At 49.5% G+C, this 27,238-nt stretch overlaps 1 protein-coding gene across 1 annotated transcript in view; it reads right to left on the bottom strand.

The window, feature by feature from the left end:
* LOC138525621 (ribosomal RNA processing protein 1 homolog B-like) overlaps window positions 1-27,238 on the bottom strand; it is a 310,024-nt gene that overhangs the window by 77,564 nt on the left and 205,222 nt on the right. Inside the window, exons 11-12 of the mRNA XM_069635673.1 lie at window positions 9,704-9,723; window positions 99-224 (exon numbers count right to left, since the gene is read on the bottom strand). Of these exons, the coding sequence (XP_069491774.1) occupies window positions 99-224; window positions 9,704-9,723 (146 nt within the window). The remainder of the gene's footprint in view (window positions 1-98; window positions 225-9,703; window positions 9,724-27,238) is intronic.

Genomic DNA, 27,238 nt, shown 5'->3' with positions numbered 1-27,238 from the left:
TAAAAGCGTATTGCAATAGACGCATTAATTGACCTTGACATTACAGAGAGCTTGCCCTCTTGTAGCATTGCGACACTGTAAAAGGGAGGTGCTATTACCTTTCTTTTCCTCTGCTTTGATCTTAAGAGCCTTGAAATGCTTCTTCCTGGACCACCTTTGGCTAAATTCATCATCGTCTTCATCTGTAGAAACGTCCTCGGGAAAGTCATCCTGAGGGAATGTGCCTAAGTAGACAGAAGGAACAGCGTGAAACAATGAGTTATCAGAAATGGTACAATGCGACGTAATAGACAATCCAAGATGTCATATGGATGGTCTTTGCACACACCCCTGACATTACATAGGTGTCAGTCCCATATGGCAACTCACTGAGCATCTTGCTTGAGGACTGTGTGGCAGGAAGTATCGTAGCCGAGATGCTGCTTAGAATCTCGTGCTTTCCAATACCCGTTAGGACTGTTTTTCTCAAGTCCAAGGTCTTAGTAAAACTATTCAACTGAGGCAGCACAAGGCTACACTCTTACTATACGGTTGTACCACCAGAGTTCATGGTAGCGCAGACAGAGCAGCCAGGCTTATTTGAGGAGGGAGCGAGGGCAGTAGATTCAGTACAAACAGTAATACAAATGGTCCAAAGAAGTACTGAAACACTATGTATTGTAAAAAGTAAATGGTTTATTTAAATACAATTAGGCCCAGACAAATCTAGGGGGGAATAAGTACTATCACATTATATATAACCACAATTGTAAAAACACAACACTATGCTTGAAGGTGCACAGACCAAAGCACATAACCTAATTTGGAACATCTAGTTCTAGGGAAGTCAGACCTTTGCATTCACATTGGGCCTCATTACAAGTTTGGCGGTAGCCTTGCCAGTAAAACTAGCAGGCTGCTGCCTAACGTGTGAATTTTTCTGGCGCCTGGCAATGGGGAAATACAGTGGCATTACAGCCCTCGCTGACCCTCTATTTCCCCATTGCTAGGTGCCAAAATTATTTACTCCCCATCCCTATTTGAGTGCCATAGGACTCAATGGGAATGGGGAGGACGTTAGCACCGACACCATTCAGAATGGTGCCGGTGCGACCGTCTGTGTCTGCTTGCGGGTGCCGGTACACCCGCCAGGTCAGAACTGGCAGGCCGGAAGGCACCCGCGATCAGAACTCTTAGTTTGTCGGTCCGGTAACAAAGCGGACCAGCAAACTTGTAATGAGGCCCATTCCGTATAGGTCACACCTATTCTTGGTGAGTAAAACCATAAGTTACTTTCAGATTACTTTGTGTAATACAAGGGTAGTAGACTGAGTTATACCACAATGTTCATCAAGAAATCACTCAGCAAGTCAAATGGATAATATAGGTTTTTACTGTTTATAGATAGAATATGTTCAGAAAAGTATAACTGATACAGGATAGCACAGTGTTAATAGGGGAGTTGGACCTTGGGGTGTAATCCTTTTAGGACAGCCAGCCGCCCATTTTGAACCCGATTCTCACAGGCAGGCTAGAAGACTAAGGACTGCAGAGTTTTGGACTCCTCCCTCACTTCCTGCCTTAACAGACACTCCTGGGCGGTGAGTCGCCAGGACTCCCGCCGAAGATAAAAATCCCACAAAGGAATTTCCCGCCCTGGATGTCAGGGGAAGGAACAAGAAAGGACAAGAAATGCTAAAATGAGAACACAGGGGGCCATTTTGCAAAAATGAGCACCCATGGGTGCCTTTACCGGGCCTGTGCGAATAACCCGCAGTAAAGGTGCACCGAATGAAAAAAAAGGTTCACTGCCACCAGCCATTAAAAGGTAATTTTGTCCTCGTTAGGGAGAATTTTCATTACTGTGCCAATACCATTTGACCCCCAGACCTGCCCCTCCCCACCCCAAATATGTTTTCGCCATTTCTTATTAGTACATTTCTTCTGGGCTTTTACTCTGTTTGCCTTAGCTTTAGACCTGTGTGTGAATTGCCTTGAGCACTTTGCCTGAGGCCCGCCCAGGCTCCAGTGTGCCAGGAAAGGCAGGAAGTGAGGGAAGGTCCTGAAACTACCCTGTCCTTTGTCTCTAGGTGATCCTCAGTGAAACCAGTTCCAATTGGCTGGCTGGGTCTTCTGGACCGCAAAGTACCCAGCGAAGCCCTGCAGCTGTGCTGACCCTGTTTTCGAATCGACAGGGAAGACCCCGTAAAAGGATGACTTTGTCCCGTAGCCTGGTGGGACCAAGTAGCCAAGAGACAAACTATTTTGGCGCAACCTCCGACTTGCTGTGACTTTCCAAGGTTGCAGAAGCCCAATACCCGGCGTAGCTCGACCACTTGCGAGTGCATTGTCTTCCAAAGTCGAATCAGGCCAGATCTTTGTAGGCATCCAGAGGACCCTACAGAAGCAAGAAATCTGCGTCCAAAGTCCCCCTCACCAGAGTCCAGGACCGAGGGATTAAGGAAATCCTAACCTGAACTTTTCGTTCTTCGTTGGCGCTGAGAAAAAGGTGTCAAGATCACAAAGAGTGCTGAATCAACAGAAATCGATTGCTGCCAAGTCCCTCTCTCGAGTGCTGCCGCAGGAGCCCGCCAGACGTCCTCCCTTTCGTCACCACGACCATGGACCAGGAAAAAGGGTCTACTGCATTGCATCGTGAAGGCAATCAGCTGGAATACTTTCTTCATTTTCAAGGTACTGTGGGGCTTGGGGTATTTGATCCTTTTGCCATTTGGGGTGCTTCCTATCTTTGGGAGTGCAATTTAACCCAACACCAAGTTGACCTCAACTTACCTGCATTGGCGGCCTTACAGCTTGTGCTTTCTAAAGGTAACTCCCCTTGAATTACTGTGATTTCTCTTTTGAACACCGTTGGGGAGAATTTTAATTTCTGTGCCAATTCCCTTTAAACTTAAGAGACCCCCAGCTCTTTTGCTGGACTTAAGACGTTTTCATTTTAATCCCTGAGTGAGTGGGACCTTTTTCTCAGTTAGGCAAGAATTGATGTAGTAACCCTGTGGGAGACTACAGAACACTTGTACTCTTGGTATTTGGTAACCCACCTTTTGGTATAGGCCTGTACTACACATGTTGATAGTGTGACTGAGCAGCCAGGCTCATCTCAAGAGGGGTAAATGTGAGCTGTAGACCTGTAGCAATGAAATCCACCAAAAAGTATCCAAATAACACTTGCACTCAAGGTTTCTAGTTAAAATAATTATTTAACCGTCAGTTTTAAATAAGCATTCTTTAAAAAGGGCAAGGTTTGTAACACTCAAATATACTTTAAAATACCTTCCCAGAATCAACACAGAGCAAGTAGATACTCTTTAGAGATGCTTCATACACACTTCCTACACCCTGAGGTGACTTCAACTAGGACAGTACTGGCATTTATATATCACTTGTATACTTTGTACATTCTGAGGTTGAAGGAAAGGTCACTTTAAACTCTCCCAATGAAGTCTAGATAAAAACCTTTCCCAGCAAATATTAGTTTAAAACCAATGTATCACCTATGAGGGACAGTAAGAATCAAAGTCAAATTGACTCGAAGAGTCTGCAGGGAGCCAGGACAGCCAAAGTCAACTGGAGTAAAGTCTATGGAGCTGAGGCACTTAGATAGTAAAGAGTTTTCACAAAGTTAAAAAAAAAAAAATCACACTTGTGAAAGTTAGAGCTAAAAACTCTGGAAAAGCAGCTAGTGCAAGTCTCAACCGAGAAGAGCAGAACTACAGACAATGAGGTAAGTACCCCACGTCAGAACAGTAAAAAGGTAGAAGAGTTGCCCGGCTGGCTTCCGTCTGGTTGCAGTGTTGCAGATACTGTGTTCCTGGGCCCCAGTTGTGGGGACAAGAGGGAGGACGCCTGGAGCCGAGGACTCCAGCACAGCGATTTGAAGGTCAGCGGCAGCTATGGACTCATTTTGGAACAGCGGCACTTTGCGCTCTGTAAACGGCACCACCGCAGATATTTGACACCAGTTGGGTTTCCTTCACTCCTCGAGTCCTACACCCTGATGAGGAGACTCAAGCTCTGGTCCTCCTGCTTTTGGAGGGTCCTGGGGAGACTCCTGGAGCTTCTGGCCTGATCACAGACGTTGCACTAGACTATGGAATCCTCGACCCCTGGCACTCGGTTCCTGCAGCAGCAAAGAAGTACAGCCAGTTGGGGAAGGTGTCCGAGCAGAGTTGGTCTCAGGGTTCGTTGGTCCCACTAACCCAAGGAAAGAAGTCGTCCTTTCCGGAGCTTCTCTTGTCGATTAGAAAAAGGAGTTTCAGCACAGCAGCAGGGCTTCGCCAGGCAGTGCGGTCCAGAAGGATGCAGCAAGTTTTGTTCATGGTTTCTTTGTCAGGTTGTTCTTCCCAGTGGTCGACTCAATCTTCAGTCCGAAAACCCTCATCTTTTAAGCAGGTTTCCCCCATTCATGCAAAGCTTAACTGTCACTCAAACAGCAGGTTGGCTGGCCCAGCAAGTACAGCCAGGCAGCCATTCAGGACTGGGTGCATTCAGGTTTCCCTGGAGACGAAGAACAGGGGAGTTTCAGGCTCCTTCCTCACTTCCTGCCTTTGCAGACACAATGAAGCCATAGGCAGGTTTCAGAACTGAAGCCCGCCAAAGGCAAAACCGCCAAAGGGCTCAAACTTGGCTTGGCGTGCAGAATAAAACCCAAGAAAGACCTCACAAACAGAAAATGGCAAAAAAAAGACAAGGGCCATTTTGACAATGGTCACGCATGGGTGCTATGCTGCAGCTGAGGATTCAGCCTGCAGTAGAAAAGCACAATGGTAGGAAAATTAAACCACTGCCACCAGCCATTTAAAGTAGAGAAGGTAACAATGTTACAGCAGTAAGTAGGAAACGGGGCTACTAAGTAACCCCCCAGAACTCCACATAAGATGGGGGTGTGCTGGACCTACAAAGAGAAAAGGTAAGCAAAGTCAATTTCACTTTTCTACTTTTAGGAACTGTAGTTCTCACAAGAAAAGGTATTTAAACCGTATGAGAAATCTAGAGGATTTCTCTGTGACACTGCACTGAAGGTGCTGTGTGTCATCATACAAAAAGAAGATGCAAAGGCAACGCATCATCCAAATCAGGGCAAAACGAATGAGACCAAAGGCTCACTCACTCCAGGATTAAAATTAAAAAGTCCAGAAAAAGAGCTGGGGTTCTCGAAGGCTGAGGGGAATTAGCACAGCAATGATAATTCTCCCTAACAAGGTTCTCCAAGCAGCTTCTGGCTGAACAGAAGACTCCACGTATTAGAAACCGATTATAACAGCATGTTAGGAAGAATTCTCAGACATGTGCCAATTCCCTGCTACCTTAGAGGCCCCCGGCTCTTTTGCTGGACTTTAGGACTTTTCTAAGCTGCAGAGTGAGACCTTTTTCGCCACCCTCATGTATTTTTCTTGGTTTGTATGCCGTACCCTCTGGGAACACTACACACAATTATGACTACAGGTGTAAGCAAACCAACCTTTGGTATAAGTCTGTACTACACAGTTTTGGTAGCGGGCTGAGCAGCCAGGCTCATCTCAAGAGGCGAATGTGAGCAGTAATGATGTTACACAGAGGTCTACATTCACAGGTGTTCAAATAAAGTCTTACACTAAAGGTTTCTTTGTAAAACATACATTAGATGGAGGCAATTACATAACACACAAATATACTTCAATACTATTTCAGAATACTTTTCAAGAGGAGTAAAAGGCAAAGATTATTACAACATGAAAGGTTACAATTATTCTTAGACAATGCAAATACTTGGAGTTCACCAGAAGAGTAGAGTCAATTCAATTCAATAGGCCAGGCCAAAGTCAATGGGCTAAAGTCTTGGATAGGATAAAGCGGTTCTGGTAAGTAAACGGTAAAGTCTCTGCACAAGTTCTCAGAAGTAGTTTCTGAAAAGAAGAGGGTATTCAACCTACCAGCGCTTTGAGGTAATACCAATGATACATAAGGCGCTATATAAATACCAAGTAACATAACATTTGTTGGGTCACAAGCTGATTAGGCCTGCAAGTTGCAAAAGTTACAAGCACTTTCACTGCGAGAGGTAAGTACTCTCAGTTTTGTTTCAAAGTACCTGACAATGAAGAAAAAGATGCAGCTGATGACTTCTGTTCCTGGCAGTTCCTGTAGATCTCGCTGTTCCTGTGCCTCAGTCATGGGGATAAGAGGGAGGGAGTCCTGCACTGCATTCGGACTGGTCAAAAAGCTCGCAACTGGCAAACTTCAATTCCCGTGGCTGCAAGTAACAAACACAAGCTGGTGTCCCTCTCCCTGGTCCTACGGTTTCCTGCAGCAACACAGAGGAAATTCAACCAGCTCTGAGATGGGTCTCCAGGTGGCTTACTTTGGAGTTGATTGGTCCCTCTGACTCAAAGGGAGAAGTCGTCGGTTGCAGGGCCTCTGTCGCGTCGATGCAAACTTGGCGATTCGGACCTGCAGCAGGGCTTCACTGGGCAAACCAACGGTCCAGGAGTTGCAGCAGTTGTCTTCAAGTTCTTCAGTTCCGTCATCCAGTGGTCGACTCTGCCTTCCAAGCCAAGAGACTCGCCTTTTATTCAGTTCTCTCCCATTCATTCCAGCCTAGCTGTCACTCACCCAGCAGGGTGGCCAGACAGTCAGTCAGCCAATAACCACAGAGTGCATTTGTGTCTCCTAGGAGACTAAGCACAGGGCGTTTCGGGCTCCTCCTTTACTTCCTGCCCACAACCGAACACTCAGGCGCCAAAGGCGGTCTAGACTCCTGAAGCCCACCAAAGGCAAATGATCAAACCTTGTTTGGCACGCAGAGAAAAACTCTAGAAGGACCCTTCCACAAAAATGGCGAAAAAAAGAAGACCGGGGCATGTTTTAACAAAGCCGGCTCAGACGCCATCTTGAAAAACATGGCTCCCGTGATTTAACATTACCGGAGCTACGAATAGTTAGCGGGCAGGAAAAATCATGGTAGTTCGTTGTAAAACCACTGCCACCAGCCATTCTGAGAGGAAAGGGTAGCATTTGACTGCTACATGAGTATCTAGACACAGCGGATACTCAGTAACCCCTCCAGCACTCTATTGTAAGATCGGGTGTGCTGGGTCTAGTAATTTAAAAGACTAGTAAAGTAAATTTCACTTTACTCTGGGAAACAGTAGTTTATCCCAGAGAAGGTAATTAAACCTTGGGAAAGCCTAAAAGGCTTCCCTGTGTCACTGCTCTGAAGGTGCTTTGTGACAATTGTAAAAGATGCCCATGGAGTTGGTTAGACCCCATAACCAAATAAAACAGAGGTAAAACACACAAGTGGGGAAAAGGTTCACACTCTCCAGGTAAAACAAATAAACTCCTCAAAATCCAGCAAAGTTGCTGGGGGTCTCCAAGGTGAAGGGAATTAGCACATTTTTGAGAATTCTCCCCAACAGTGGCAGTGGTTTACTTTTTCCTACCATTGTGCGTTTTTACTGCATGCTGCAATTGCTGCCCCAGTAAAGCACCCATGGGTGCCCATTTTGTCAAAATGGCTCCGGTCTTTTTTCACCATTTCTTGTTGGAAAGGTCCTTGAGACTGACTGCGCGTCAAACCAGGTTTGGTCCCTTTGATCGTTTTGTCTTTGGCGGGTTTCTCTGGCTCTAGCTTGTCTGGCAGGGCAGTAAGTGAGGGAGGTGCCCAAAACTCCCTGTGCTTTATCTCCTACGTGACAGGAACGCACTCTTAGGTGATTGGCTGGCTGTCCTTGGAGGACAGCCACCCTGCTGTGTGACAGCTAGGCTGCGGATGAATGGGAGAAACTTGCATAAAAGGCAAGGTCTTTTGCTTGGAAGGCAGTCGACCACTGGACGAAGGAATCCGAAGAAGAACTTGGAAGAGACGCCTGCTGCAACTCCTGGACTGTTGGTTTGCCCGGTGAAGCCCTGCTGCTGTGCTGAAGCTCAGAGTTCGTCTAGAGAAGACCTGCAAGGACTTGGGTTGGTGGGACTAATCAACCCCAAAGCAAACTCATCTGGACATCCGCTTGGAGCTGGCTGTACTTCCCTTGCTGCAGCTGGAACTGATTGCAAGGGAGAGGAACACTAGATCGAGTGCATCATTTTTAAGTCAGACCAGAGCTCCAGGAAGATCCTCTGGACTCCAATGAAGCAGGCCTGACCAAGCCTGAGCCACCTCAACAAAGTGCTGGAGCTCAGATGCGAGGAAAGTCCATTAAGGGATCCGAGACCTGCGGTGGTGCTGTTTGCGAGAGACGCAAGGAGCTGAAACTGAAGTGCCGCTGATCTGAAGTTTGCCCATTGCTGCCGTTGACCTTCCACCACTAGTGCAGGAGACCCCAGAATCCTCCCTCTTGTCCCCACGACTGAGGCCCAGGAACACAGGATCTGCAGACCTACACAGGAACAGAAGCCAGCTGGAACCAGTTTTCTTCAAACCAAAGGTACTGTAAAACTAAGGGGACTTACCTCTTGTTGTGTAGCCTTGCTAGCTCTCAGTAGAGACTTGCCTTGGTTGCCCTTGCAGTGTTGCTTGAAGCTTTGTCCCTCACAAGCCTCCCAGCTTGTGGTCCTTCGGTGATCTCATTTTTACAAACCTTTCTAAAACATTGTGCAAGACATTTACTTACCTGCAAGAAGACCTTTAGCTCCCCTAGACCTGGCTGACTCCCTGAAAGACTCTACCTACCTCGGACTTTGTGCTTTAACTATTCCCCTGGAAAGGGTTAATTTACTTTGCTTTGGGGATTGAGGGGGGGGGTTTCCAAAGTACTTACCTGCTTAGGAATAACAGTTAACCATTGTTTTATCGCTCTAAAACTTTTCCTTTAACATCACTCAGAATTGCTCTTAAAGTGCAAGTGATATATCAATGTCCACAGTGTCCTAGTTATTTAAGTCACCTCAGGGTGTAGGAAGTGTCTGCGTGCCATCCCCAATGGGTATCAACTGATTTAGTGAAACAGAGTGTGTATTTATTGAAGTATATTTTGTGTTATATGATTGCTCCCTTCTAAAGAAGGCTTATTCAAGTGACTTAAATTAATAATTGATTAATCAAGAAACCTTGTGTGTAAGTGTATTTGAATAACTGTCTGTTACAACCTTACAGCTCACACTGACCCCTCTTGAGATGGTTCCATGTCATTTCATCGCGTTTTTTCACTGGGTTTTTTCAATTGGGGATGGGGGGGGGGGGCTACACCCGCAAACCCCCCAGTTTCTAAAAAATGTGATTTTAAAAAAAAAAAAAAAAATATGCGGTAAAAAACACTACGTAAAAACATCCTGCGATGAAAGGACGTAGTGGCTGCTCAGTCACTACATGCTTATAACAAAGGTTGGGTTCACTATTGCCAAGAGGACAGACAAGGCTGGTGCAGTCTCCCACAGGGAACTGAATACAATCTTGCCTAACAGCACAATTTAAGTCCATTTAAGGTTTTTCCAATAATAAAAACGGTGGACTTATTTCAGAAAATCGTGGGACAAGTCACAACCTTCTCCAGCAATAATGGCACCAACCAAGGAGGCGACTGTAAAGAAAACCTTGGCATAAATAATCCCAGGCTCTGAACTATAGGGGCAGCATTTGGGCCACAGAAGAGGCAGACTCCCTGCCATCACCCAATAAAGCCCCTCCCCAACCCCATTAAACTCCCATTCCTGTAGCCTGTAAACAGCGAATTCTTCCCAGAGACATGAAAGTAACCAACCACAAAGACACGTTTAAGTTTCTTACCTTCTGCTAGATCCCGGAACCTGGAAAAGAAAAAAGAAAAAGCAAGATGAAGGGGGCAGTCACAAAACAGGAAGCAGCACAGAATGTGCCGGGTGAAGAAAAGAAAGACAGTGAAACGCATAGTCACAGTGCTAAACTGTGTATTGCACTCTTCACCAGTCTATGGAATGGCACAGAACATTGCATTAAAGCTACATTCATGATTGTACTACACCAATTTTGAACTCCCCTGTTGGGAGGATGAGGTAAGATATCCTTCCATACACTGCAGCTGTATATCACCTTTCATTTCACATACAACTGGTCTTTTAATATAGTAATAATGCCCTTTCAGATATCTGTGGGGGCTAAGTGGTGTGGGGCAAGGAGGGCAGGGCCACCCTCTGCACAGGCAGAATCACCACACTGTAGCCACTACCTGCAGTACCCAAGGAAATGTCCTAATATGCATCCGCACAGTAGTTAAACCCTGTAGAACATGCATTGCACTGTGCAGAGACAAACTGTTGTGAGGCAACATTTAACAAGGGTGCTTGGAAAGGAAAGCTTACTGCAGAGTATACTGACACGTGCTTAATAACGTAGGTGTACGCGGCGTGCAAGGGCCAGAGAGCCACAGGAAACCACTGTGGGACCAGTGGCTGTATCTCACCTCACAGACCCATATCAAAGATGCTCGACTGGCTCATGAAGGCTCCGTCAACAAGAGCAAGGGTGCGAGTGAAGGAGTGCACGAGCAGCAGGGGCTCCTATGGGGGAAATCATCTATTACACACCAAACCCCTAGCAGTAACAATTAAAATTGCCAGCTGCAGACCCTTGCAGTTGACCAGAATATGGTGGAGGGACGAACAAAAAAATAAAAGCGCAGGCAGTTCCAATAGGCTAGTTTGGGGTGTTGGAGCATTGTATCGTTGGGCAGTTTGAATGAGCAGAGAGTTGGAAGTACAGAAGCCGAAAGTGGTGCAAGAGGTGAAGCTGCTGAAAGACTTGATGGTGTAGGAGGAAGAAGAAATGCAAGAGGAGGCGAAAGGGATGAGGGAGAGGAAGGTGGACCGAGCAATAGTGGAGAATCAGAAGAACAGCGAGCGGAGAGAGTGAAGGTATACAGCAGGCAGAAGGAGAAGAGACGAGAGCGTCAAGTGGCTGAACTTCAATTTCTTCCACTCGAAATTCCAGTCCTCCTCCTGCTGGGTCAGCTGGGCTCATTTGCTTCAGTCTGATGGAGATTCCAGTCCTCCTCCTGCTGGGTCAGCTGGGCTCCTGTGCTCCAGTCTGATGGAAATTCCAGTCCTCCTCCTGCTGGGTCAGCTGGGCTCATTTGCTTCAGTCTGACGGAGATTCCAGTCCTCCTCCTGCTGGGTCAGCTGGGCTCATTTGCTTCAGTCTGACGGAGATTCCAGTCCTCCTCCTGCTGGGTCAGCTGGGCTCATTTGCTTCAGTCCTCCGCCTGCTGGGTCAGCTGGGCTCATTTGCCCCAGTCTGATGGAGATTCCAGTCCTCCTCCTGCTGGGTCAGCTGGGCTCATTTGCTCCAGTCCTCCTCCTGCTGGGTCAGCTGGGCTCATTTGCTTCAGTCTGATGGAAATTCCAGTCCTCCTCCTGCTGGGTCAGCTGGGCTCATTTGCTTCAGTCTGATGGAATTTCCAGTCCTCCTCCTGCTGGGTCAGTTGGGCTCATTTGCTTCAGTCTGATGGAGATTCCAGTCCTCCTGCTGGGTCAGCTGGGCTCATTTGCTTCAGTCTGATGGAGATTCCAGTCCTCCTCCTGCTGGGTCAGCTGGGCTCATTTGCTTCAGTCCTCCGCCTGCTGGGTCAGCTGGGCTCATTTGCCCCAGTCTGATGGAGATTCCAGTCCTCCCCCTGCTGGGTCAGCTGGGCTCATTTGCTTTAGTCTGATGGAAATTCCAGTCCTCCTCCTGCTGGGTCAGTTGGGCTCATTTGCTTCAGTCTGATGGAGATTCCAGTCCTCTTCCTGCTGGGTCAGCTGGGCTCATTTGCTTCAGTCTAATGGAGATTCCAGTCCTCCTCCAGCTGGGCTCATTTGCTCCAGTCTGATGGAGATTCCAGTCCTCCTCCTGCTGGGTCAGCTGGGCTCCTTTGCTCCAGTCCTCCTCCTGCTGGGTCAGCTGGGCTCATTTGCTCCAGTTGGATGGAGATTCCAGTCGTCGTCCTGCTGGGTCAGCTGGGCTCATTTGCTTCAGTCTGGCGGAGATTCCAGTCCTCTCCTGTTGGGTCAGCTGGGCTCATGTGCTCCAGTCTGATGGAGATTCCAGTCCTCCTCCTGTTGGGTCAGCTGGGCTCATGTGCTCCAGTCTGATGGAGATTCCAGTCCTCCTCCTGCTGGGTCAGTTGGGCTCATTTGCTTCAGTCTGATGGAGATTCCAGTCCTCCTCCTGGTGGGTCAGCTGGGCTCATTTGCTTCAGTCCTCCTGCTGGGTCAGCTGGGCTCATTTGCTTCAGTCTGATGGAGATTCCAGTCCTCCTCCTGCTGGGTCAGTTGGGCTCATTTGCTTCAGTGTGATGGAGATTCCAGTCCTCCTCCTGCTGGGTCAGTTGGGCTCATTTGCTTCAGTCTGATGGAAATTCCAATCCTCCTCCTGCTGGGTCAGTTGGGGTCATTTGCTTCAGTCTGATGGAATTTCCAATCCTCCTGCTGGGTCAGTTGGGCTCATTTGCTTCAGTCCTCCTGATGGGTCAGCTGGGCTCATTTGCTTCAGTCTGATGGAAATTCCAGTCCTCCTCCTGCTGGGTCAGCTGGGCTCATTTGCTTTAGTCCTCCTCCTGCTGGGTCAGCTGGGCTAATTGGCACGGCTCGCACACAGATTGGGGAGCAAGAGAAGAGGTGGCTTCAGGGGATCCTTTGACCTTGGTGGAGGACTGGTCTTGGAATCGAGTAATGCCCTCTGCTAGGTGCACCTTTGTTTGTTATTTCGAGGACAAAATTACCCAAGAGCCTCTCAACCTACATTCGGCCACAATAAGGGAGGCAAAGGACAGCTTGTTATGGGAGTTTTCCTAAAGTCCACTTGAGCCAAGACTTCACAAAACTATCCCTTTGCATACAGATCAACCGAACTCTTTGTATACCGTCTGTACTACTCAAGGTACCTTGGTAGAGTAGCAGAGCAGTCAGGCTTATCATAGGAGGAAGATATGAGCTGTGGGTAAGAACACTGAACCTAGTAAGTACAATAGTCCAAAGAAAAACACCAATAAAGTTAATATATATCATTTATTATATTTACACAAGGAAGTCCGAAACATACTTTGTTCAATTAACCAACACACTTAGGAATACTTATAAATACTTTTCAAAGGCCATTGCTTCAGTGGAAGTTGCTCGCAGGACAATTGTTACAGTTTGACACCAATGACAGTTCTACCGCAAAACCACAAAAGAAAGTCTGTTAGGAAGGATAAAGGTTGGTAAATCATACAGTAGCACAGCTTAATGTTCTAGAGACACTTTCTTGGCAAACTAAAGTCTGAACCCCAACTATATGCATGTTAGGCAAGAATTGATGTAGTAACCCTGGGGGGTGGAGGGGACGGACTACACAACCCTTGTCCTCTTCGTATTAGGTAACAAACCTTTTGGTATAGGCCTGCACTGCACACGTTGGTAGTGTGACTGAGCAGCCAGTCTTGTGTCAAGTGGCGTACATGTGAGCTGTAGCATTGAAATTCACCAATCCAGTAGCCAAACAACACTTACACAAGGTTTTCTAGTAAAATAATTATTTAACATTAAGTTTTAACCTCTTAAGTGCCAAGGGCGAGCTATCTCATCCTTGACATTACGCATGTAGTACCAAGGATGAGATAGCTCGTCCTTTTTGGCACAAAACTGAAATCCAACCCCCGGGCTATGTGAGGGGGAGGTTCCTCCTCACGGCCCGGGGGTTGGATTTCTTTCATTTTCACGTCGGCATGCGTAATGCACGCAAACATAAAACAAAGTCCTTTCCACCGCGGCAGCCATTTTCAGCTGCTGCAGTGAAAATCCTTTCTCCCCCTCGATCTGCGGCACCATTGTGCCGTTCAGATCGAGGGAGGTGTCGTTGGAAAGGAGAGACTTTTTTGAATCATTGCTGGGTGCGGATCGGGTGCAGAGCGCTCGATCCGCACCCAGCAATGCCACTAGACCACCAGAGATCTGTTTGTGACGTGGGGGGCGGGTGTCGGGGGCTGCTTATATGATATGATATATGTCATTTATAACGCGCCTATACACAAGTGTTTCAAGGCACGACGATGCAGGGGGGTGGGGGAACAAAGGGGAGACAGACAACTATCCTACTAGACCAGGTGTCATTCAGATCGCGCAACTGCAAGGGTAGAGGGGAAGGGAAAAATGCAAGGGGAAAGTGCAGTACAGGGTTAGTAGAATAACAAGCTAATTAATAAGGGCCAGTTGGTAGCAAGTGCAAGGTAAGTGCAGAGAAGTGCTGGGAAGGGGGGCTGTAGGGATACAGAGACAGTCACGCAGTGCAGGGGTTGCCAGGGAGGCAGTGCAGGGGAGAGTGGCTGGGCCAAGGGCAGAGATTGGCGAGTGGCCCAGTTGCTGATTCAGTGCAGGTTCAGTAATTTAGCAGGAGAGAGGGGGAGAGAAAGCTGAGGCAAAGAGGAAGGTTTTGAGGTGCTTCCGGAACCGGAGCTGGTTCTCCACAAGTTTCAGGGAGGCAGGAAGGCTGTTCCAGAGGGAGGCCTCTGCTGCGGAGAGAGATCTACCCCCAACTCGTTGCTTGGAGAAGCGGCTGACCCTGAGGCAATGTAAGCGGCCCTCTCTCTCCTCCCCCCGGCCCCTATCTGCCCCGAGAGGGCTACAGGAGATGCCCCCCATCCATTTGGGGTGGGGAGGAGAGGGCCACCAGAAGTCTTGGTGCAGCCCCCCCCCTCAAGCATGGGGCTGCACTTACTGCCCCACCCCCCAGGGGGACCAGATGGTGGTGGGAGGCAAAGAAAAAATAACAGAAAGAAGAAATTACATTTGTGTGGGGGTAAGGGTGGCCGGGGGTTTTGGGGGCGGAAGGGGAGGCTCTAGACCACTAGGGTACTCTATATTGAAAGGGGAGGTGGCCCTCTCCCCAAACCCTAAATCTTAGTGCAGGAAAACACCAACCCCCCCCCCCCCCGCAAGCATGGGGCCGCACGTATTGTACACCCTGGGGACAGATGGGTGATCATCTGCCCCCAGGGAAGGAGGCAAAAAAAAAAAAGATTTGGGTGGGCACTAGATGACCAGGAATTTTGCTACAATGAAAGGGGGGTGGCCCTCTCCCCCACCCCAAATGAATGGGGGGCCCTCGTGTAGCCCTTCATGGGGGCAGATTGCTTGTGCAATCTGCCCCTAGGAAGGGGCAAATGCGTTTTTGGTGAGGGTCAGAAGACCACCAGGGATGGCTTGAAAAGGGGGCCGTGATCAGAGAGTAGTAGTTCTGATTTGTTTTTGCCATAGGTAACAAATTCTGCTTAGTTTACAGCTTTTTCTACGCGAGCAGCTGAAACGTTATGAGAGTACTGTTTAATATTCTACCATTAGGGCCCATTGTCAGTGGGGTGGGTGGGACTGGGGCTGGATTGTTGGTGTGGGCGGGAGTGGTTCTACTGGAGAGATATTTTGGCGGGCTGGGACAGAACTGTAGGGTCAGGCCACAAATTGCCCCCCCCCCCGCCATGCCAGCATAACATTGGTGTTTTCCTGGGAGTGGCTGTTTCCCATGTGGGTTGACCATCTGCAAGCTTAGACTGCACCTCTGGCTGTGCTGCGTTACAGATGTCACCTCTGGGGAGGAATGAGGATCCTGCTTATATGATATGATATATGTCATTTCCCTAGAACTGCCGCTGGACTTGGAGACAGTCGACCCACATGGGAGACAAGGCGCCCAAGGCCGGAGGCATCACCTCTGACCATGCTGGTGTTCTGGCTGGCCTGTGTTACAGCTTTTCCCTCTGGGAAAGGACAGGGACCCTGCCAGCACTCCCTGGAAGTGTTGCTGCACTTGGGGATGGTCAACCCACATGGAAGACAGCCGCCCAAGTTCAGGGTATGCAGTGATAAAAATCACGTCAAAAATGTCGCCTGTGCAAAAAATAAAAGGTAAAGGTGTACCCCATTATACCCTTTAAGGGGAGCAGGGGTGGCACCCCGCTTCCCTTAAATGGTATAATGTGTCCAAGGTTACAGGGGGGGGGGGGCGTCACCCACATCCTTTACATGATTGCGGCGGTAAAACCACAGCCTTTTTGCAGCAATATTTTGCATCCACTGCCATTTTTGCCACGACTTTAACACATGGAACAAAGTCCGGGGACATAAACCCCTCCTCCTTCAGGGAGGTATTGGGACACTGCCGGGACTCCCTGGTGGGGAAAATCTGTAACAGGGCAGCAAGAACTCCAGGACGGTTGGAGGCGATATCCCCGGCCGTGAGCATCCCTTTGCCATGTGGGTGTACCGTCCCCAAACACAGCGGCAGCGCCAGGGAGTCTCTCCAGGGGAAAATTATGTAACACAGCCCAGTCATCGCTCCAGGATGGGCAGGGGCAATGTTCCTGGCCTTGGTGGGTTGTCTCATGTGATTTGACCATCCTCAAGCCCAGCAGTTGTTTCAGGGAGCCCCGGCAGGGTCCCCAACCTTTCCCGGAGGGAGAAGCTGTAACGCAACCCAGGAAGAGCTCCAGGGTTGTAGGGGGTCATATCCCTGGCCTTGGGTGGCTTACTCCCATATGGGTTGAATGTTCCCAAGCCCAAGTTGGTTCCGGGGAGGCCCAGGACATTCCCTGTCCTTTCCTAGAGGGAGAAGTTGTAATGCACCCCAGCCACAGCTCCAGGCTGGGCTTGGGGATTGTCAACCCACATGGGTGACGGGTGGCCAAGGCCTGAGACATCACCCCAACCATCCTCGAGGTCTGGCCGGGTTACATTATACTTTCTTCCTCTGGCAAAGGACGGGGAGCCCGCCAAGGCTCACTGAAACCGCTGCAGGACGTTGACGGTCAACCCACGTGAGGGACAAACACCCAAAGCCAGGGACATCACCCCCATCCATCCTGGAGCTCTGGCTAGACAGCATTACAGAACTTCCCTCTGGGAAACGTTGGGGACCCTGCAGGGCTCCCTGGAACTACTGCTGGGCGTGGGGATGATCAAACCACATGGGCGACAGCCGCCCAAGGCCAGGGACATTACCTCTGACTATCCTGGCGCTCTAGCTGGCCTTCGTTGCAGCTTCTCCCTCCAGGAAAGGTTGGGAACCCTGCCGGTGCTCCCTGGGACTGCCGTAGAACTTGTGGACGGTCGACACTTTCTTTTCCATCCAGGTAGGTGCACCGACACATGTGAGGTACCGTTTTTGTGGGACACCTGTGGGAACGCAGGAAGGTAGGACATGGTGTTGTTGACGGCGTGTTTCAGTGGGTGGGCAGAGGGATATGTCTGAAAATTGTGTTTTTCTCCAGATTTAGGACTTTGCCGGGGATTGTGGGTAATAAATTCTGGGGCGATTCACGCATGTCAGACCTCTTTATTCCCACGGGTGTCTTCTCTTCGGAAATGCATGGGGTTCCCTGTTTTCTTTGGTTGCTTCGACACCCGAGGCCCATATCTGTAGGTTGTCCACATGAGCAAAATCATGCAAAATTTGCTCTACCGAAAGACTTGGGGTTACCAGTGGTTTAGCCTTTTGCCTTGGCGCCCAGATAAGTGCACCCACACGTGAGGTACCGTTTATGTCGGGACACCTGTGGGAACGCAGAAAGGTAGGACATGTGTTGTTGGCAGTGGGTTTTGGTAGGCGGGCAGAGTGAAATGTCGGAAAATTTAGTTTTTTTCACCACATTTCAGACTTTCGCAGGGATTGTGGGCAAAACATTCTGGGGCGTTTCCCGCAAGTTCAGAAGTCTAACCTGCACATCTGGTGCAAAACCCAAATTCCGCAACCGCGCAAATCTACGTATTACAGTGCTCGTAGCCATGGACCTTCTGACACGGTCTGCAACATCCAACCCGGACTGAAGGGATTCACATATGCCTTCCCTGCTGACCTTAAGAGCTACAAAGCCCCCCCCTTTCTTCCCCTTCGGGAATATGCTCAGCCACCATAGATATGCACTCCCACACAGTGTATGAAAATCTTGCCAAGGCACAACAGGAGTTGGCTGCCTTAGACGCCATACTCCCAAGCTGAAAATACCTTGCACGTCCATCCCATCCATCCACGCGCTTATCGTCCCTATCTGGAGGGATGGTAGGGTACGCAGCCTGTTTCGAGATAGCCGTGGCTGCCTATACCACCAGACTCTCAGAAGTGGGGTGAGATGACAGGTAGCCGGGGTCGCTACTGGAGGGGCAGTATTTTCTTGTCAGAGACTTGTTCACCGCCGGATTAGTCTCCGGGGTTTCCCAATTTCTGGCCACCCTGTTCTACAGAGCCACATGAAATGGCAAAATGGGATCTGTTGGGGAACCCTGATCCAAAATGTCCGTAAGATCATCCAGATCATAATGAGCAGTAGGTCTGGATCAGCCCAAATAGTCCACAACTCTCGACATAAGGCGGCTGCAAGAGCCGTCGGCATGCTGCCCCGGGTCTGGTCTACCGAACTCCAGCTCAGGAGAAAGGTCTATACCGCTTGCATTATGCAAGGTATCACAGAGATCCTGCATCCTACTCTCCTCTGAGATGAAGCATTCTGGCACATTAGGGGTTCCAAGCTGGAGCCCAAAAGGAGCCTCCTCCTCCTCCTCAGAATGTCCCTCCTCAAAAATGGAGGTGAGGGACTTACAATCTTTCTTTGGCAGAGGAGTCCACCTTTTCTCAGGTATAACAGCCAGAAGCTTCAAAGTCGTTGACTTCAACACCACCTTTTTCAGATGTTCCACTGTTACCAGGGGTTGCGCCAGCAAGTGGCACTGACAGCATCGACAACGGCTCTGAAGGCATTGAGGGTCTCACTGGAGTGGAGGAACTGACAGGCACTATCGACTGCTGTGGCTCGATGGCATCTACGGTTTGGACAGTTTCGATGGAGACGAATCGAACGATCCTTAGATACCTTCTCTGTACGAGGCCTTGACAGCTCCCGATGAGGATTGTGCCGTTTACCAGTGCTCGAAGGCGTGCAAGTATCTGGTCGAGATGGTTCACTGCCGGCTTCAACAGAAGGCGCGGACAGGGCCTTTCCCTGCTTTTTGAAACTTTTAAGCATTTCCACGCAGAAAGCTTCCCACTCAGCTGGCGTCTATTTTTTGGACGGCCAACTCAGCCTCTCAAGGGTGCCCCCAGAAGAAGACTAAGAAGGCGACCGGCGGCGCCTTCTCCTCGAGCGCATCAATGAGGAGGAGTGGCAGGCCCCACTCCTGGACCATGAACGCTTGGTCTTCTTCCTCTGAGGGGAGTTACCTCTCGACGCACTGGTCAAAGGCCAAGCAGGTCGGGACTTATGGGGCTTGGACACCGTGCCTACCTTGAGCTTCCCCTTTCGTTACAGCAAGGCCTTTCCAGTCATCGACTGGCACTTGGAGCACGTATCCATGTCATGGCCCCTGCTGAGGCACCACAACAGGCAGACACGATGCAGATCCGTGATGGACATCTTGTAGCCACAGTCCCGGCATTTCTTGAACCCGGACCGAGGCATCGTCGTAGTGGAAGACGAAGACATCGCAAAGTAGTACAAGGCGTGCCGAGTTTCATGAAGCAAACCCGTTTTTTCCGCAAACGTAATAGAGGCAACGGGCGCCATGCGTTCACTTATAAACATCTGATGAAGTCATCCTCGACGGAGGCCTCGAGGCACATTGACCAGACGCCATCGAAGCATGGCACGTGCCGAAAAATTTCCAAAGCAGCCGAGCTGTGAACACTACATATCAAAGTTGAGGAATACGTTGGAGGACACAATCCATTCAAACAGTACCTTTGGTTGGAAGAAGCATGGTTCAGCTGGCTCCTATCTGGTTGCAGTGTTGCAGATCCTGTGTTCCTGGGCCTCAGTCGTGGGGACAAGAGGGAGGACGTCTGGAGGATTCCTGCACAGCAATTCGAAGGTCGGCAGCAGCTACGGGCTCTTTTCAGATCAGCAGTTTCTGGACTCGGTAAACAGCACCACCGTAGATCTTTGACACTGGTTGGGCTTCCTTCACTCCTGGAGTCCTGCACTCTTGTGAGGTGACTAGAGCTCTGGTCGTCCTGCTTCTGGAGGATCCTGGAGCTTTGACCGGCTTACAGATGTTACACTCTACTATGGATTTCTCAACCCCATGCCAGTTGAGGAAGGTCTTCCAGCAAAGTTTGTCTCGAGGGTAGTTCCCACTAACCCAAGGGAAGAAGTCATCCTTCCTACTTCTCTTGTTGAGCAGAAAAAGGAGTTTCAGCACTGCAGCAGGGCTTCACAGGGCAGTGCAACGCTCGTTGAGGATGCAGCAAGCTTCGTCTGGAGTTCTTCCCAGTGGTCGACGGTCTTCAGTCCAAGAATCTTCACCTTTTAAGCAGATTTCACCCATTCATGCACAGCTTAGCTGACACTCACAGCAGGGTGGCTGTCATTCAACGACAGCCAGCCAATCAGGGCTGGGTGCATTCAGGTTGCCATGGAGACTAAGGACAGGAGAGTTTCGGGCACCTTTCTCACTTCCTGCCCTTGCAGACACACTGATGTTTCAGTACTGAAGCCTGCCAAAGGCAAAATGAACAAAGGGGTTAAACCTGGTTTGACGCACAGAGTAAAACCTAAGGAAGACCTCACAAACAAGAAATGGTGAAAAAAGACTGAGGCCATTTTGACACAATGGTCACCCACAGGTGCTATACTGCAGCTGAGGATTCAGCCTGCAGTAAAAAAGCACAATGGTAGGAAAATTAAACCACTGCCACCAACCATTTAAAGTCATGAGGGTAACATAAAACATGTTACATGATTAAGTAGGAAAAGGGGCTACTAAGTAACCCCGTTAGGCAAAGTTTGCGTGCAGTACCCTTTGGGACCACTACACACAACTGGGACTACAGGTGTAAGCAAATCCAACCTTTGGTATAAGTCTGTACTACGCAGTTTTGTGGTAGCGCGGCTGAGCAGTCAGGCTTATCTCAAGAGGGAATGTGAGCTGTAAGGGTGTTACACAGAGGTCTATAATTACAGGTATCCAAATAGACTTCTACTCAAGGTTACTTGGTAAAGAACGTATTAATTTATTTCACAGTCATTTATAAAACATTCACTAGAAGGAGCTAATCTATATCACACAAAAATATACTTCAGTACTTCACAAAATCAGGTTCTGAGCCATTTAAACTACTGTGAAGGAGGAGCAAAATGGCATTGAGCATTTGGAGTAGGAGCAAAAAGGCATAACTTAATAAAACAAATATTACAGTTACTCTAAAATAGTGCAAATAGTTTTGAGTTCACCAGAGGAGTTGATTCAATGCAATAGGTTAGGCTAAAGTCAATGGGCTAAGTTAAACAGAAAAGTATTTGCCAAAGTTCTCAGAAGTAGTTTGTAAAAGAAAGATTCATATGTCGGGTCACAAGCTGACTAGCCCTCCAAGTTGCCAAAGTTTCATTCACTTTCGCAGTGAGATGTAAGTTCTCTCGGTCGGGTTTTCACAGTACCTTACAATGAAGAAAAAGATGCAGCTGAAGATGTCTGTTCCTGGCAGTTCCTGCAGATCTCGCTGTTCCTGAGCCTCAGTCATGGGGACAAGAGGGAGGACACCGGGGGACTCCTGCAATGCACTGGGACTGCTCAAAAAGCTGGCACAGGCAAATCTTCAATTCCGTTAGCTGTAGTCAAGCACACAAACTGGTGTGCTTCTCCCTGGCTATTCTGTTTCCTGCAGCACTCTGAGGAAAACACAACCAGCTCTGAGAATGGTATCCAGGGCTTCTCTGTCGAGATGAACTTGGCAATTCGGACCTGCAGCAGGGCTTCACCGGGCAAACCAACGGTCCAGGAGTTGCAGCAGCCGTCCACTTCCAGCTCATCTTCGGTTCTTTCATTCCAGTGGTCGACTGCCTTCCTGTCATGATCTCTGCTTCCAAAAGGTCAGGGTTTTCCCAACTCCCTTGGAAGCAGATCCATAACCCAGGTTCCGAGTGCCAACCAGTCCCAATTGGGACCTTTTGGACCCAGTCCTGGCGCCAGTGGCACCAGGCTCATAAATATGCCCAGTCCCAGCGCTGGAAGCGCCGGGCTCATAATGCTTGGGTGGACTTACCTTCAGCAGACCATGCTGCTTACTTGCCTGCCAGTTGAGCCTCTGATCCTCTTCTGTTTGGAACTACTTTTCCTGTTGGGTGGGGCTGGAGCCACTCCCTAGATTCAGAACACTGGAACTCTTCTGGAAGGCAGGAACTCTTTTCTTACCAGGAACTCTTTTCTTACTTAGGCGTGGCTGTGGAAGGAGACACCTAAGCACTACAGGAGGCTATTTAAACCACACCCGGTGGATGAATCTTGCTCTGCGTTATTCTGCAACCTCTGCAGCAGAACGCTCATCGTGTCTTCTGCATCCGGTCCTGGGCCTAAGGAAAAAGGCTTACCACCCTGAATCCAGTCTTCAGCAACACCTATAAAGACAAGAAAGAACAGTTTAGCATTCCGGCATCTTAAAGGCAAAGGCTTACCTACTCTTCGTGCGCTCCGGAGGTCTTCACACTGCATTCCGGCATCTGAAAGACAAAAGTTTACCAACTCTTCGCACGCTCCGGAGGCCTTCGGCGCTGCATCCCGCATCTGAAAGACAAAACAAGGTGCGTTTAAAGACATTGGGGAACTTTAATACTCACGTGCCATTACTCCTTTCCACATCTAATCCAGTGGGTATTCCGGCACCCTGCAGCCGCTCCGAACTCGTACCTGCAAAATAAAAAGACAGTTAGAGCGCTTACGTGCTTCCAGGCGCTTCTATTCATCACACGGGCTCCATCTTCAACTCACTTCAGCCCGTCATCCGCCATCGCCGGAACCCTGCAAAACAAGAGACATCATTACTAAAGACTTTAAAGACATTTGAATGACTCGAAACTTACCGTTCGTGCAGTAAACGACAGACAGCAGTCCTCTGAAGTCAAGAGGCCTGCGCTATCTATCCAGTGAAGAAACTGGTTACAGCACCCTGCCCCGAGGCAGATGGAGAGCTCGGCATTCACTTACCTAAGGTGAGGGCGTTAACCTTTGGGGGTCTACAGGAGAGGAGAAGAGGAAAGAGATAGGGACACCCCAATAACCCCAGTTCATTAACCCCATATTTTCTATCTGCAGACATCTTACTCTACACGTCAGGCATACAGTGCACAGAGGTCCAGCCCAAAGAGCCAACCGGGTGCTACACATCACCTTTGAAGATACGGTAGTCGCCCAGTCAAGACCGGCGCCTCTGCGAGAATCAGGTGAGCGTTACACTTCCAAGCCAAGCGACTCGCCTTTAATCCAGTTTCCTCCCATTCATTCCAGCCTAGCTGCCACTCACCCAGCAGGGTGGCTGTCCTTGCCAGACAGTCAGCCAGCCAATCACACCAGAATGCATTTGGGTCTCCTAGGAGACTAAGCACAGGGAGTTTCAGGCACCTCCCTCACTTCATGCCCACCCCAGACACTTGGGCGCCAGAGGCGGTCTTCAGTCCTGAAGCCTGCCAAAGGCATAGGAACAAAGGGGGCAAACCTGGTTTGGCACACAGAGACAAACTCTAGAAGGACCTTTCAAAAAAGTAATGGCGAAAAAAGAAGACAGGGACCCGTTTAAACAAAGGAGGCTCAGGCGCCATCTTGAAAACGATGGCTCCCATTATTTAACACTACCAGTGTTTGCGGTCAGTTAAAATCATAGTAGTTCGTTGTAAAACCACTGCCACCAGCCATTTCGAGAGGAAAGGGTAGCATTTGACTGCTACATGAGTTTCTAGACATAGGGGATACTAGGCAACTTCTACAGCACTCTATTGTACGTTAGTGTGTGCTGGGTCTAGGAATTTGGAAAGACTAGTAAAGTCAATTTCACTTTACTTTCTCTGGGAAACAGTAGTTTATTCCAGAGAAGTTATTTAAACCTTGGGGAAGCCTAAAAGGCTTCTCTGTGTGTTAGGCAGAATTGCATGCAGGGACCACTACACACAATCAGGACTACAGGTGTAAGCAAGACCAATCTCTGGTATAAGTCTGTACCACACAGTTTGTTGGTAGCAAGCTGAGCAGCCAGGCTTATCTCAAGAGTGAATGTGAGCAGAACAAGTAGACACTAATACTCAAGGTTTCTTGATAAAACACTTAATGTATTTACACGAGAGGGCGCTAGAGGGCCAACCAAGATGGCTGCATCTCAGTGAGCTCCAGCACTGCCCAGAATTAATCCTACATCCTGCCCATTTCGGTATTTTGCCGCCCTGACCATATACTTTCCCTGCTGTCTACTCGATAGCCCACTGCCCTGCGAAACTTGGGGTGAAATCGGCGATCCGGCAACTTCATACGCAGGTGAGCGAGCCCAGCGCCTGAGACGATTGAGAGGGCCCAGCAGGTCGCCAGATAACAGGAGGTAGCCCCTGAGCGGAGTCCAGGCGGATGAAAGCAGCCTGCCCTCATCCAGCTCTAGGGAGACGGGGCCAAGACTAACGTCGGAGGGGCTTGTGCAGGAGGCCCCCCCCCACGCAGTGCCGCACCCACAGCACAGTCCCTACAACCGCGACTGTCGCAAACGCTGGGAGGCAGCAACACACACTGGCGGGCTTCACTCGAGGCGAAGAGAGGGAGGGGCGACTGACCAGGCGCAGGAGGGCACCTTCTCCCGGCTCCCCCCTCCTTCACCACCAGAGCCATTGCGGCAAGCGGCGCCTCTTCCTTGCCGGGCTGAGTGGGGAAATCTGGGCCTGGAGGCGAGTCCCGGAGGCCTTGAGCGACAGCCCCCCCCCCCAGAGCGGCAGCTTAACACCTGAAATTCAACAGCAAACTAAACCAAAGCTAAGCACCACATTCATCATTGGGGCTCCTTTGTGCTACACTTCTTCCACCAACTATCACTGCACTGCGCGTGCTGCTCCTCCTCCTCTGGGAGACTGCTGAAGCCCAATAACCACTTACGGGCTCCAAATTCAACGCAGAGACACCCCCACCAGCGCCAGTCCAATGGGAAAAACAGACAGATCACAGAGGAAGCTGACCTTCCAGACAGATGCAGCCCCCAAAACTCCCATGCTGCAGGAGGAACTAGAGCCCCCGTCAGGTGGCTCACACCAAATGGAAGAGGGAACCTGCCCTACTGACATCAAGGGACTCCTGTTAGACCTGAAAGCAGGCACAGGAAGTCTAAACAATAAAATGGATGGACTCTCCTCGAAAGTCGATCTCCTACAACATCCCATGGACACTCATACTGAACGCTTAAACGAGGTAGAACGGGTGCCCAATTTGGACGACGGCGCAGCAACCCTAACAGCCAAAGTGTCTCAACTTGAGACCCAAATGAAAGCAGCCAATGCCAGGTGCGAAGATTTGGTGGGTCGCTCAAGAAGAAATACAATTATCGGAGTGAGGGAACACCAGTCACAAGTGAAAATGGACTTTGTCGAAGCGCTGTGCACCACCCTTTTCAGCCGTGAAGCCCCCTCTCACTTGTTTATTGTGGAAAGAGCACACAGAATCCCATCCTCTAAACCCATTTCGGGTGCTCGCCCCAGGCCAATAATTGCAAAATTGCTTAATTATAGAGACCGAGACACCATTCTCCGATTGGCCAGGGAAAAAGGAGAACTACACCACGACGGAGACAAGATACACTTTTATCCAGACTTCTCCCCAGCAGTCCAGACACAAAGGAGATCCTTTGCTACCATCAGGCAGAGGCTCAAAGACAACCAAATCGCCTACTCAATGCTCTTTCCAGCACGGCTCAGAGTACAACATGGTGGGAAAGTCCACTTCTTCCAGACGCCGGAGGAAACAAACGCATTCCTAGACCGAGCAGGATGTCCCAGGCTGAAACCCAGCCAGGCTCGAGCGCAGAGAGAAAGAAATCAGAGGAACCCACCATAACCAAATAAGGTCAACGGCGTGAAACCCACTTACAAAGCACAGCAACCGTACCGAAACAAACACTGGAGTTAAGCACTCCGTAGTCGTGCAGCTTGGGAAGCCCCTAGCACCCCTTGCACAGCAAAGTTATTTCTAGAGTTCATTGTTAATGGGTGGGAAACCGGGCGACGGACACGCAACGTTGCAGTCCGGTACCCCGATCAAGTAAACAAACGGGCGAGTTGGGGGTTGCCCGTGTAAGGAAGGTAGTAGAGAATGCGGAGGGAAATGCGACTCCAATTCACCACCCCCCGCCGATCCTCCAAGCTACTATCCAATGCCGTACCCCCTCTTCCGAATGTTAAGGAGACCACCAGCAGTCAGCCGTAGGAATCGTCCGCAGCACTCTACGACCCCACAGGTCAGATCCAACAATATCAACTCAAACAAGCTAGTTAAACATGCAATTCAAAGTCGCCACATGGATCATCAGAGGGGGCAACCTCCCCTCTGAAACAAAGAAGATCCTACAATATTTGAAGAGACACGAGGTAGATGTGGCCATGATTCAAGGAACACATCTGCTCCCCGGAAAAGACCACCACTGGGCCCGAAACTGGGGCTCTCATAGGTATTTCTCCTCATACTCGTTGTACGCCAGAGGGGCGATGATCCCAATTAGCCAGAGGACCGGCTTTCGGCTGATTAGGAGATTCCTAAGGCAGATCACTTTTGGTAAGAGGAATTGTGGCAGGCAAAAAAATCATTTTTGTCAACTCCTACGGCCCCAATGTAGACGGGGCAAAACTTCGACTGGGTGCTCACACACCTTTCAGTACAAGACTCTGCAACGATTGTGTGGGGGGGCGATCTGAACACTGCCATAGACACTGCCTATATCCAAAACCAGCCTTCAGGTACAGGAAATATGCAGAGCCTAAGATCTTATAGATGCGTGGCGACACAGTAAGTGGGAGCAGCGCGACTGCACTTTCAACTCTGCAGTGCACAACACCAGCTCTACAATAGACTATCTGTTCATATCCGCAAGAGGTCGTCTGCACTGGGGGCCCTGTCAAATTTTACCTAAAACTTTCTCAGACCACTCTCCGGTAACCCTCATCTGCATTCCATCCGTCACCAAACCTCACTTGATGCGCTGGCGCTTCAAGCCAGGATCCCTGCAGGACCAAGTGTTTGCATCCGAACTACGTGACGAAATCTCTGCATTTCTAGAAACAAACCTGGGCACAGTATCCACGAGGAGCACGATTTGGGAAACGCTAAAGTGTTTCATAAGGTGTGGCTGCGTGGCTAAGGAGAATGGCATCCACAAATTGATCCGACGGGAATTAACCACCAGTGAGGAACGGTTAAAGCACCTCGAACGCAAGTGCTCCACCACAAAAGATCTACGCTCCCAAGCTGCACTAAAAGAGGCGCTGCAGACGTTCAGAGCCACGGAAGAACATGACATAAAATTCCTGGGCCGTAGTTGACGGGTCCGTCAATACGGCGAAGG

The sequence above is a fragment of the Ambystoma mexicanum genome, chromosome 7p, assembly GCF_040938575.1.
Source record: "Ambystoma mexicanum isolate Mex_15411 chromosome 7p, UKY_AmexF1_1, whole genome shotgun sequence".
Lineage (NCBI taxonomy): Eukaryota > Metazoa > Chordata > Amphibia > Caudata > Ambystomatidae > Ambystoma > Ambystoma mexicanum.
The sequence above is the reverse complement of the archived record's forward strand: the minus strand, read 5'-3'. Positions and strand labels throughout refer to the sequence as shown.